Raw genomic sequence first — 12,569 nt, 5'->3', positions numbered from 1 at the left:
TCTAAGCCAACATGTTTCCATTCCTCCAGTTTCAAGCCTGCATTTACAATAAGAGTAAAAAAAAGTATATGATAGAAAAAATTATCCTATCACATTACTGAAAAGTTAATAGAACATCTGACTTTGAAGCATAGTAGAAAGAGATATTTTTTTTCTTTTCAGACTAAAGAACAATCAAATGCCTATAGATGTGCTGGGCCTAACAGTTTATCAAGACCCACACCTCAAGAAACATAGAATTACTTAGAATACTTTAGATACATTTGAATGTAGAAAAAAAGTACAATTTCCTCCTTGCTCAGCTATGAAAGCTACAGTATGACTCATGGAGAAGTTCTATGGATGAGACTGTGATATGGGTCAGATTAGACAAATGTAACAGACCTTATGTCCTCAAGCATCTACAGCCAGGCTAGAAACCAGCAAGTAACAGGATTTCTGACACCTGAATTTTTTGCTCCATTCCTTTTCTTTGTATAAATCTCTACCTTCAGGGTAAGAAGGCTTATTTTGTTGACTGCACATTTGAATTTGAATTTGAGAGAATTTGAAATAAATCCATTTAGCATTCCTACAGAGTGATTATTTTTCTTTGCGTTTTCTTCCATACTGGAACAACTTAATCTTTATTCAACTTGGATTAATGGGAGTTTTGCCTTCACCTTCAGCACTGCAAGCCACTGTTGAATGTCTTTAGTTAACTGAAATGTTACATAATAATATTACTGTATGTTACTACTGCCTTGATTGTACACCTGTATTACAGCAAAACTTGCTTGTTTGAAATATAGCAAATTTGCTGTTTAACTAATGGTTACTAAGTTTAGTTAGCTAATGGAAACAATACACTAACTGTAATTATGGTATTGATAAAATTGAGTATACTTACACGTGGACCAGGCTGCCCAGGGTCACCCTTGTCTCCTTTGAATCCTGAACCTGGCATTCCCTGGAAAATAAATACTCACGAGATTAAAATTCCAAAGTAAATTTGCCTTTAACTAATAGGTATAAAGATATTCAGCATAATTACCAGAGTCTTTACAATTTTTATTGTAGTAAAAAAATAACTCAATACTCACAGGGCTTCCCCGTTCGCCTTTTTCACCTGGATCACCCTAATGAAATTATTTTAAAAAATTAAATTAAACATTATTCATTTAGGTTGTAAATAATTCTTCATTTCAGCAAAATGACATTTAATCCTGTTCTCCATTTCAAGAACTGCGCCTCATGTGTGCATGTATGATGCACAGAACTATGCCTAATGTATGATGTGCAAGAATTTAGACAAAGGTCAAATGTGAATCCATTAAGCTAGTTTATTTTACTAGTATGTATTGCTTCAACTGCTTAATTCAGTAATTTAAAATTCATTAGCATTAGGATTTCACAAATATGTGTATGAAAAGTTGAGTATATGCTGCTTAATTCAAACCTTCCAAATATTTTTACAATATCCTATCCTTATCAATCCTCCTTCTGAAGAAAGTAATCTGCCACTTACTTATTTATGCAATTATTGATGCATTTACTATCTATCATATATATTTTTAGAGAGACTTCTAGAATGAAAATTAAAACTCCTTCATGAGGTAAAATAGGTAGAAATTTTTGCAAAATTTGCTGTAGGTGACATAGTTTTTTCTTTTTTCTTGTTTCACTTCTATTTGCTAATTCCTATTGATTATGCTTTAATGAAAAGTAAAAAAGTTTTATCATTTAACATCTCACCTTTTCTCCCTTTATGATTTCACTCCCTTTTTCTTTCATATGAGGTGCTGGTCCTGGGGGGCCTGGGGGCCCTCTTACCCCTTGTTCTCCCTGTCAATAGCAAATCCAGAATTGTCCATTGAAACAGAATGACATTGAGATCAAGTATGGCTAAGACCAGTAACTTTAAAGAAAATTACCACTTGATTTTAAAAATATAGCTAAATTGTTTCTTTAAAAATTCTTTTTTCAGCAAAATTAGCAAAACAAAGTGTTACAGAAGTCACTACTGTGTAACTGGTTACCAACAGAGACTGCCCTGAAGAAAGACCTCTGAATCTATTCTTAAGGTCAAGATTGATTAACCAAATAACACAAACATATCCAAATAATTACAGCAATGCTACCAAAGTTTTATAGTGCCTCCTTGAGGTGGAAGGAGATTAGGAGGAAAGAGGTCAGGTACAGAAGGTCAGAGGCTAAAGGAAAATGTTATCCAAAGTTTAAAGAGCTCCAAAAGCTTTATGGAGGTCCATAAAGGCCAGCTGCAAAATGATAACTGTGGATGACTTTTTAGTATGCATGTATCCATTGCAGGGTCAGAGCCTCACCATCTTCTATAAGGCAAAAGCTCTGTCTTTAACAGTAAAACACCACTGAAAAGACTCCATAAATTTCTGTCAAGCAGTAATGCACAGCAATACCATTTATCTTTTGCTAAAGACAAACCTGAGGAGTCCAGGAAATCTCCACACTCTTTTATGTCATCTTCCCCAACATTTTTCAATAAATTTCATGATAACAAATTAATTTCAACAACGTGTCATGTCACAAAAAAAATCTATCCATTAGGAGTATTGACTCAAAATCTGTTAATAAGGTGATGGTTAAAAAAAAAACCAAAACCTACCTAAGTAATATAATTTACTTATACTGCTAAAGCCCTCTGTCAGTAACACTCATGAAAAGCTTCTGGAGAAGTGCTCAGACACATTATGAATTTACTGAATAGCCCTTGAATTCATGCAGCTCTTGGCTCCCAGAAACACAACATAAGGCACTTTAGCCTAGATCTCTCAGTATGAGAGGTAACAGATTAAAGCTGATAAGCATTACCTCCCATTTGATGCTGATTAAGATAAATAAATGGGATCCTGGAATGCATCTCTTGGCTTAGATTCACTCAAAAGTAAACCACTCTGTGTGCTCTGAAACCTCTTCATAGTCTTCAAATAGAAGGGGACAACTAGAAGATCTTCAAATCTGTGTATTACCAAACCAAACTAAGGCAGACAGGCCTTAGAATCCCACAACAATTAATTCTGATCATTCTGAACAGCACATTAAATCTCATTCCTTAGAACTAAATTGATTTTTAAAAAATCTCATTCTGAATCCTAATATATAGAATAAATGTTTCTAGGTCTGCCTACTGCAAATTAAAGCAGCTTTCCAGGCACAGCTGGAAAACAGGATGGTGACCTAAATTAATGTCAGGTATAACATCACCTTTAAAAAAGTCTGTAGCTGCTCATGACTTTTCATTTAGGTGTTAAGTTACAGATTTACTCAAGTTTTCCAAAAATCACAGCATTGATTTTCTTCATTGGTTGATTTAAAGAGTTTTCTTTATTTAATACTAAGTATCAACAATATTTCTGACAGTTGCTGTCTAGAAGTTTACAAGAGACCTACCTTTTCACCTTTGGGACCCTGAAAGCCCAAGCCCATGTAGCCCTGAAAATGTAAATTACATACAATTAGTCAATTTTTTCCTGCAGTATATACATGCATAAACATATGAAGATATTATGTACTCGTCAAATGCTAAGGGAGAATATAAAAGACAGAATAGGTCTTTTAAATGCATGCGTGAAACAAATAAATAATCATGTCCTAACTTCCCTGCTGTTTTTTAAGCTCTGTGTCACAGCAATTTGTGCAAAAACAGATTAAAATTCATCAGATAATTTTACTGTCAATATGCTTTTTTACCCAACACTTAGTGAAATGTTGACAATTTAAAATTAATTCAAATAACCAGAGAATGCTGTAATTACAAGTGATTTGATTAAGTGAGATAACACAGCTAGACAAATTTGAAAAAAAAAAAGCAGTAAAAATCTCTCTTTTTGATGGTCATTAAGACACAGAAATAGATCCCAAAGTATAAAAAAACCCCACACCTTTAGGACCATTAGTTTCCACAGTTTTGAGGATCTGGTATGCAAAATAAATAAACAAATGGACTTAATATTTGTATTAAAGAGCCTTACCTTCTCTCCTGGAAGTCCTGGTGGCCCTGGGGGACCCTACAAGACAATAGATTTTAGCATCCACATGGATAGGGTACACGAGGTGGAATAATGCCTTAGTCTATGAAAACAGCAAAAAAGCAGACTTTTTCATTAAACCCAGTAATTCCATTTTGCTCTTACTGTGCTGAATACAGAACTTAGAATAAAAAATAGTAACAAAGAGAATCTGAGATATCTCATTAATTGTTATAATAACAGATAGATGATAATGTGCTTCCATGGTAACAGTCAGTGCTGCTACCCATGAGAATAAGCTCAGCAAAAGTTTGGATTTTGATCTGGATGCTTGATATGGAGTTTATTTTCTATAAATTAAATTGGAGAAGAGAGGAAAGGAGGACTAAGGAGAGTTACAGTCTCTCCCCCACAAAAATACCCTCCAAGAGTTCAGGAAAAGAGGACTGTAGGAGCAGCTGCTACTAAAAACCTGTGTTGCCCAATAATTTCTGCCATGGTAGGGTTCAGAAGGCTGAACATGAAGCCTGGAACCACACATTATTTTTCCCAAATCCCAACCAAGGTCTCCTACACACACCTTCCAGAACATTCCTGTAATAAAGTGCAAATCACCATGAAAGGAAACTTACTGGCTCTCCTGGAGGGCCCATTGGTCCCATTGGTCCCTGAAACCCTGAAGCTCCGGGTGGACCCTATGAAAAATTCAAATTATATCCTAAGAAAATGATACTTAAATGGTAATTTCATGATACTGATATAATTTTAGTTGAAACTCACTGCTGTTCAAACATTGTTTTTACTTACAGGCAGTCCAGGTTGGCCAGGAAACCCTTTTTCACCTTTCAGCACACCAGAAGGCAAAAGACCAACCACTTCACCTGGATCTCCCTATAAGAATGGAAAAAGAGTAAATCTTGATCATGAATTCAAATACATTCAAACCCACCAGGAGAGGAAAGTTGTAGCTATGCATATTTAGGAATCATTTCAAAATCATTTTAAAAAATCACCTTATTTCTTTTAATTCAGCTGAAACATAGAGATATTAAAAGTTAAGACCTTAATTGCCAAATGTACTCTAAAGCAGCCTGAAGAGATTCCAGTACTAAAACTATCTGTGAAAATAATAATGATTTTTCCATGAAATCTATCACTACTACAGTGTCACCACACAACTGGAGCATCTGACCTGGCTGCTGAGAGAACTGGTAACCTCACTATCTCTTTCCCTTGCTGAGATCTTCATGCTTACACTCAATTTTGACATAAAGACCATCTGTGGTGTTCTTTTTCTTCAGGAAAAGAACACAGTCTTTCTTTAGAAAACTATTCTGATTGCCACCCATTTTTTTATTTCCCTTCTTTTGAGAGTAAAAATCCCATTTTTCCTGTGTTTTTTGTACGTAGTTACAATATTGTGACTTTATTCCAGTTCTTTACCTATGCATGCATGCCTAGGCAAGAAGCATCTAAGTACTTCAGTGTTTCTAGAATTAATCAGTTCTTTCCATGTGAGAGTAAGAGAAATGGACATTTTAATAACTTAGGATGTCATGTCATTACAAATTTGAGATTACTTTTAGATTTATATTTAGCTTACAGTTCCAGATAATATCTATTCATTTTAAAGACAAAAGGCTCTTGGATGTCATTCAATGTTTCATTCTCCAGTTCACAAAATGCACTCAGAAACCTAGTTAGCTAATCTGATTTTTTGTCTTTATGAAAAATGTTTAGTATGTGTTGGATGAGTCTCACATTGTGGGGTATAGAACCTTCTTCTACAAACATTATCCATGTGAAAATTTTTAGATAAATCAAATGCCAATAAAAAACCAAATGTTAATCATGAAACCTATCTAAATCTTTATACACAACTGGGTGGCCACAACAGTGTTTATACAATATTAATGATATGTACTACTTCTTTTCTTTGTAATCCATATAATACTTACCCTTTTAAGACCTGCATGGAACAACACATATGTTCAATTGTTATTTAGTGTGGAGGTCACCCCACTGTCTTTATTTAGTGGGCTGCAAAAGAGAGTACAAAGCAAAACAAGGCAACACAACTTTCCAGTCCTTAAGTAAAGACTGCTGCTAGTCTTAAAGGATGTAAAGATCACACAAATTCTACTTGTTAGAAGCAGAATATAAATACACTAAGAGTAAAAATGTACCTTCATTCCAGGAGGTCCTGGAGGTCCCTGTGAAAAAAAACAGATATATTTGTTGTTATTGCTCCACAGTGTTGTATATATTACATCTTAAACTCAATATCATTTTCTATAGTAATATTTGAATTTCAAGGGTCAGCCTTATAAAAAGTGAATGAAGCAGGAAAGAATCTACTTACTATACTTCCAGTCAGTCCTGGTAAACCTGGGGGACCTACTGGACCTCTTTCACCCTAAGGGGAACAGACAAATTGATTTTGTTTAGGGAATATATGCTTGAGGGGTGTTTTTATTTCAACACAAAGATGCAGTTATAAACATATGTAAATGTCACCTTTGTGCCATTACATCCTGGAATGCCAGGTGGACCAGGAGGACCATCTTGTCCAGGAATGCCCTACATGAAGAGAAAGTAAAGAAATTAGCAATATTAGGCATAATCCAGATCAGATGTCATAACTGAAAGTTTGATGTTCCTTGTAAAAACTATATTCTTCATACGTACAGGAAGGCCTGGGTTTCCTGGAAAGCCTGATACTCCTGGGGGGCCCTGAAATTGAGAAAAACAGAACCTGAAATGACAAATACACAAAACAGCAAGGACAAGCTGCAGCCCAATTTGCATCTCCAATGCTGACAGCAAAAATCAGTGGTATTTAAATTTTCTTGACAAAATAGCTCTAATCTTCAAAACTTCTTAAATATGTCACCTTAGTAATTAATAACTGAAAGCAAACTTTTATGTTTCTTTAACTTTTTAAGCAGTAGGAAGCCTCATGCAGAGGTAAAAGGGAACTCACAGGTGCTCCCCTCTCAGAAACAGTAGGCATCTCTTCATAGCAGAAGATAATGTTAACACACCATAAAGATGCTTCTCTCTTTAATATTCATTAGTGTATCAATTCATTCTTATTACCAAAAATCCAACCAGGCTGAGAAAATTTTTTCTCCTTTAGCAGATATTTAGTGTAATAAATCAGGCATTTAAGTTGGCCTTATTTTCATCCTATCATCTTACTTATCCATGCAACATTTCCTAAAATGCATATTATGAACCAGAAAAGATGCATGGGAATCCTGAGCTCAGAGAGTACATTTGCTTTTTCAAAACTTCATAATTGCTAAAATACTTTTTACTTACTCTGCAGCAAACAAATACATTTCCCAGGGGGTGCCAATTTATATTAATACTCAGGATAACCCAGGTCAACATGAACATCATGGACTGAAATACAGATTTCTTGATCTAGCAGAATACCCTCTCTGTAACACCTCATAAACTGCAGTTAATGCAGTAAATTCTATTTGCCGCAGCAACTGCAGGCAAATGGAAAACAAAACTGAGATGACATTTGAGAATCTGTGAGCAAGAGGGTATAACTGAAAATGTATGTATCATTACTGGCAAGTCGTTTGAATCCTCTTTCATCATGACATTAGGAAATGTGAAAATTCCCAGAAAGAGCTTGGCACCTCAAAAAACCCCAACAGGTATGGCCCTGGCCAATATAATATACTAAAAGAAGTGCTATATAAGTGCCCCATTTAACAGAGATGACAACAGGAAGATCACAGATATTCAGAGCCTCTTCTAGCAAAGTTAAGAAATCTTTGTCCCTGGCTTTAATTTGCTCTGTATCTTTTCAGCACATTTGTGCTCATGACTGTGTCAGCTTCTCTGCTGGAGTGCTTCAAGGGTAGATGGCAAATATAAAGGAGGATTTTGCAAGAGGAAATAAGGTTGGTTCATTCTGAAGATGGAAAAAAGCCTTTTGGTATGTCAGGAAGATACCAGAGGCACACTAAAACCAGTGCTGTTGACACAGTGATAAGTATCAGGTAACAATGCAAATTAATAAAGATACTAGCTGTCCAATGCAGCAAGAACTTCAAAAGTAAAAGTGAGAATTTTTAAATTATTGTGCAGCTCAAGGGGATGTCATTCATTAAGTCAGAGACTTCCTCTTGCACTTGAAGGCAGCCAAACCCAAAGACACCAGAATTGCAAAAAAGTAAGACTGAACTCACTCTTGTTCCCTTTGTTCCTGGCAGTCCTGGTTCTCCAGTATCACCCTGAAAAGTAAAAGAGAAAGCTTTATCTTTTCTTGGGACAACCATTTAGGGAAATCTGATTGTTTTGAATACTAAAGCTGAAGTTTTTACCTTAAGCCCTGGCGGCCCAGGGGGACCTTCAGGCCCTTGCATTCCAGGAAACCCAATCACACCCTGTAGTCCTGGCAAGCCTCTTTCTCCCTGTGGAAGAAAAAAAACTAATTAGCAACTATACAACTGAAGCTTCTTCTTCAAGTAACTCACATATCCCATTTCTGTGCTTGAGGAACCTGTTAAGTGGTAAGAAGCTACATGTGACAGCAAAGAGGTCATAGCGACACTTGAAAGAAGGATTATTATAAATAAAGAAATATTTCTGGTTCAAAAACAGATTGTCAGGGGCTGAGTGTGGCATAACACTTTACTCTTTAAATACTAGTTAAACCTTTTATTCTGGATAGCGCTCTTCATAGCAGATTTATTCTCCTGGTAACAGGAAAGTCAATTTTCCTTTAATAAAGCCTACCTGCATGCCTCCAGAAGGGCTGCTAAGTCCCAGTAGAAAATCTAACAGCCCAAATCAGCAACTAAATTTCTAAAAACCACAATTATAACTGTTTGGTCAACTAGTGCACGAATGGTAAATACCACTCTTCTTCTACACCACTCATAACAGCAGGTTTTGGAGACCAGGTTTGTCACTTATACTTGAATTTCAGGGTGGTTCAGAGACAGGGTGCTTCAAAATACAGGGTCTTCCTAAGAACCTGAACACAAAATTGAATTTGTGTGTGGCATCCTCTTGATTCTATTTTAATGCTGTATGGGACACCTGTGCTGTCCCTCTCCCTACAACTCCAACTTTATTTAAATCAGATAAATCTAGAGACAGAAAACCTATCCACACTCTAGATCAATATTGCACCTATTATACATTCAAATATATTTGGACTCCCAGTAAAACCAACAGGAACACTTTCTGAATAAAGGATGCAAAATCTACATATAGGGAGAGGGGGAAAATCTTATGCATGTCAGTTTCTGGAAATAGCAAATCAAAAGCCACTGGTTCCATACAGGAAGTAACAGAGTTGTCCTTTCAAGGTCTGATGTGAAAAAAGCAGAAACACTACACACTGTCAAAAACTCTGGGAATAAAAAAGGTTAGTGTGAAACTGTGAAAATAAGAAGTTTTACAACTTTGGGAAATGGCTAAAAGCATGGCATTTGCTTAAGAAACTCAAAGTACACCAATTTTCAAAGGATTGCAAAAAGAAAATAAAATTAACAATGTTCAAAACATATAAAAGGATAATGCAGAGATGTAAGGATTTTCAGCAAAAGAGTAATTAACAACCAACTTAGTATTTGATTTCAGGATGGCAATTAAGAATAAACTTTTCTTCTGTTTGATGAGGATAAAGATTCCCAGAAATATGCTGGCTACTTAGAGGTCAGCTGAGGACTGAGCACACATGAGAACATCTGAGTCTTGGAGAGCTCATTTGTGCAGGAAGTATAACAGGCATCTTGCAAAGGAAAAGTTATGACATGCAGACAGAGGAAGCTGAGTGATAACCAAGAGACATGGTGCTATAGTGTCAGGAGACGAGAGGAATTGGAAGATTTGTGGAGTTACTGGGTTGATGCTGTTTTTTAGTTCCTTGTCCAGGATTTTGTAAAAATGAAGAGACAGGGGGAAGGGGACATTATTGATGGATATAAAGAGCAGGGCCAAGGAGGGAGAGAGAAAACACTAACTGAGATGATAAAATCACAAGAAAGTAAAATCAAAATAACATTCATTTATTTAAAATTCCTGACAGAAAAAAGTTATTTTGCTGCTTCTCCTCTCCATCTTCCCACAAAAATAAAAATTTTTCAGTAAAATAGTACTTTCTGAGGCAAACACTCATTTTTTTCCTTGAAGTGCTGAAATGGCATGATCTCTTCTATTTAATTTCCAATATTTTTTATCATGGTTTGAGAATTCTTTATTTAGTTTGAGCCAAATCTGAAGCAGTGTGCTAGACCAGAAAACAAAGCAAAACAAAGCAAACATCAGAACAGCTGGAGAAATATGTTTCTAGGTCAGCTGTAGAGGTACAAAGTCCAAGCTCTAAAGTAACTAAAATTGTTTTGAAAAATATTTGAGGAAGAACGCATCATGATGGAGGTCTCTGAATGAATGTTGAAATAATTAACAATCCGAAATACATCTGTAAAGTTAAAGAATTTTAACATAAACCCATACTTTGACTGGCTACTTTGCACTGCTGTCACAAGCCTACTTCTACAAAATCATTTGTTAGATCATTCAGACCAGAATTCCACACTGAACCCTGGGCACTTCCTCTCATGACCTGCTGTGAGATGGGCTAAGGAAGGAGAAGACACTCAAGCACATACAGGAGGGTCTTCCACTGCTGAAGGAATGTACAAGATGTGCAAATGAGAGGAAAACAAGATTATTTTGACAGCCACAGAGAATTATGCCTCATGTGTAACATAGGTGACTCACATCAGTAATGTGTAACATTGCTGACACCTTCTGCACTCAGAAGTTCTGCCCCTGAGGATTTCACTACACTTTGAGCCACTGCATCCTGCAACACAGAAAAATAATCTTTCCTCCATTCTTAAGGAAAGTTAAAACTGAGGTTTACAGATCAGATTTTCACTTGGTCTAAGGCTCCCTTAGACCATTCTGGAACTGTAGAAGTGCCTTAACTTGCCTGTAAATCACTTACTAAGGGAATGACTGCTTCAGCTGGCCAGGGAGGTTACCTAAAGGCTTTTTATGTATTTTAAAATACATAAAAACTTGCAACTTCTAAGGCAACTATAGTCAATTCCCCTAAGGCTATCTTCAACCTTCCAGGCTGCCCTGCCCGAGGGGTAGAACAGCTGGAGGAGCATAACAAGTCACTTTGATACATTCAGGTTTCCCTGGAAACATTTTTATTTTCCCCGACTTAAACTGTTAGGCCAAGAAGAAAAACAACTGGTTATTTGTCCAGAACTTCTGGACACCCAGTCGAGGTACTGGATGTTCCAAGGCCTGGAAAATGTAACTCCTGAGCACGTGGAGGTCTGTACCACCCCAAAGCCTGCAGACTCATGATTTCTCTTACTGGAACTGAGCTCATCTTTTTGCAAGAGGGAAGCAAGGAAACATAAAAGAGACTGCACATGTGAGAGCTGCCAGATCCCTCTCTGCATGCAACCTGCCACCTTGGCTGCTTATTCTAACAGGGAATCATGGACTTACACACTGCAAACCTCTCCCTCTATTCTGCCTTCCCATTTGATTTTACTGCAAAGCTCAGGCTAAATAGTCCAAACTAAGGATTGTGTGTAAGATATCAAAATTTCTGCAGTTTTAGGCTATGTAATTTATGGTATTTAACTCCTCCATGCCACCCATGGGCACTCAGAGAAGTTAGGGCAACCAAGACCCAGTAAGAGATCTAAGGATGTTTCTTGAGTTCCAGTCCCTTTCTTCAGTTCAGATATCAGTTTTCCTCTTTGTACAACAGTATTAGAAAACTAATGGTGGCAGCATTTGTAAGGACTAACGAATAAAGCCTTTATTTCAATAGTCTTGTTGGAGTTAGTACAAACTTCCATCTTTTTTTTTTTTTTTTTTTTTTTGCATCAGTGATACTACAGTAAATTACAGAAAAATTCTATCAGAGTATCTACACTGAACAAGAGAATACAGAATCTCTACATTCCTTAAACTGTAAAGTCATATGACTGAAGAGTATCCTAATGTCACTCAGTAGATCAGGCCCCACAGATCACTGAGGTAACAACAGTTACACTGCTGCTTTCCTACCTAAAGTGGCTTACTTGGAACTTCAAGATCAGATGATGCTATCACTTATTATGCTGTACAGAACAGACATAAGCATGTCCTGAAGATACCTTGACCTTGCAAGGAAACACTTGATCTGTTACATCCTTCTGCTGCTTGTCTGCCTGTTCCTTTCTTCATTCACTATTCCAGCCAAACAGCCCAAGAGTAAGTGCTTGTGCTACATTTATGCTGCAACTCATTAAGCACATACAGTGCATAAATTGGCAAGCACCAGGTCATCACTGCTACCCCACTTATTTTTTACTCAGCACTGAGATTTCTGGCTATGATGCATGAAGAGCATGAGACTCCGACTGCAAGGGTTATGTATTGTTCAAGTTCCAATATTCACAGCTGCAAAATCTTGGCAAGTAATATTGAAAGAGCTCCTGCTTCTTACAAATCAATTCATGAGACTCAAAAATTAAAACAGATGTAACCATGTCATCTGTACCTCTGCTGATTCAATGCAAGCTGTCAGAAAGC

General features: G+C 36.6%; 1 protein-coding gene across 2 annotated transcripts in view; it reads right to left on the bottom strand.

The window, feature by feature from the left end:
- COL4A1 (collagen type IV alpha 1 chain) overlaps positions 1 to 12,569 on the bottom strand; it is a 120,851-nt gene that overhangs the window by 44,769 nt on the left and 63,513 nt on the right. For both annotated transcript variants that reach the window (XR_013339523.1, XM_077781584.1), the window contains exons 3-15: positions 8,333 to 8,422; positions 8,198 to 8,242; positions 6,675 to 6,719; positions 6,504 to 6,566; positions 6,349 to 6,402; positions 6,173 to 6,199; positions 4,794 to 4,877; positions 4,619 to 4,681; positions 3,990 to 4,025; positions 3,409 to 3,450; positions 1,735 to 1,824; positions 1,083 to 1,118; positions 890 to 949 (exon numbers count right to left, since the gene is read on the bottom strand). Coding sequence is in view for 1 of the 2 variants with exons in the window: in XM_077781584.1 (XP_077637710.1) it covers positions 890 to 949; positions 1,083 to 1,118; positions 1,735 to 1,824; positions 3,409 to 3,450; positions 3,990 to 4,025; positions 4,619 to 4,681; positions 4,794 to 4,877; positions 6,173 to 6,199; positions 6,349 to 6,402; positions 6,504 to 6,566; positions 6,675 to 6,719; positions 8,198 to 8,242; positions 8,333 to 8,422 (735 nt within the window). In the remaining variant the exon portion in view is untranslated. The remainder of the gene's footprint in view (positions 1 to 889; positions 950 to 1,082; positions 1,119 to 1,734; positions 1,825 to 3,408; positions 3,451 to 3,989; positions 4,026 to 4,618; positions 4,682 to 4,793; positions 4,878 to 6,172; positions 6,200 to 6,348; positions 6,403 to 6,503; positions 6,567 to 6,674; positions 6,720 to 8,197; positions 8,243 to 8,332; positions 8,423 to 12,569) is intronic.

This window comes from Lonchura striata, chromosome 2 (genome assembly GCF_046129695.1).
Source record: "Lonchura striata isolate bLonStr1 chromosome 2, bLonStr1.mat, whole genome shotgun sequence".
NCBI lineage: Eukaryota > Metazoa > Chordata > Aves > Passeriformes > Estrildidae > Lonchura > Lonchura striata.
Note: the sequence above shows the minus strand (reverse complement) of the source record. Positions and strands in the feature narration are given on the sequence as shown.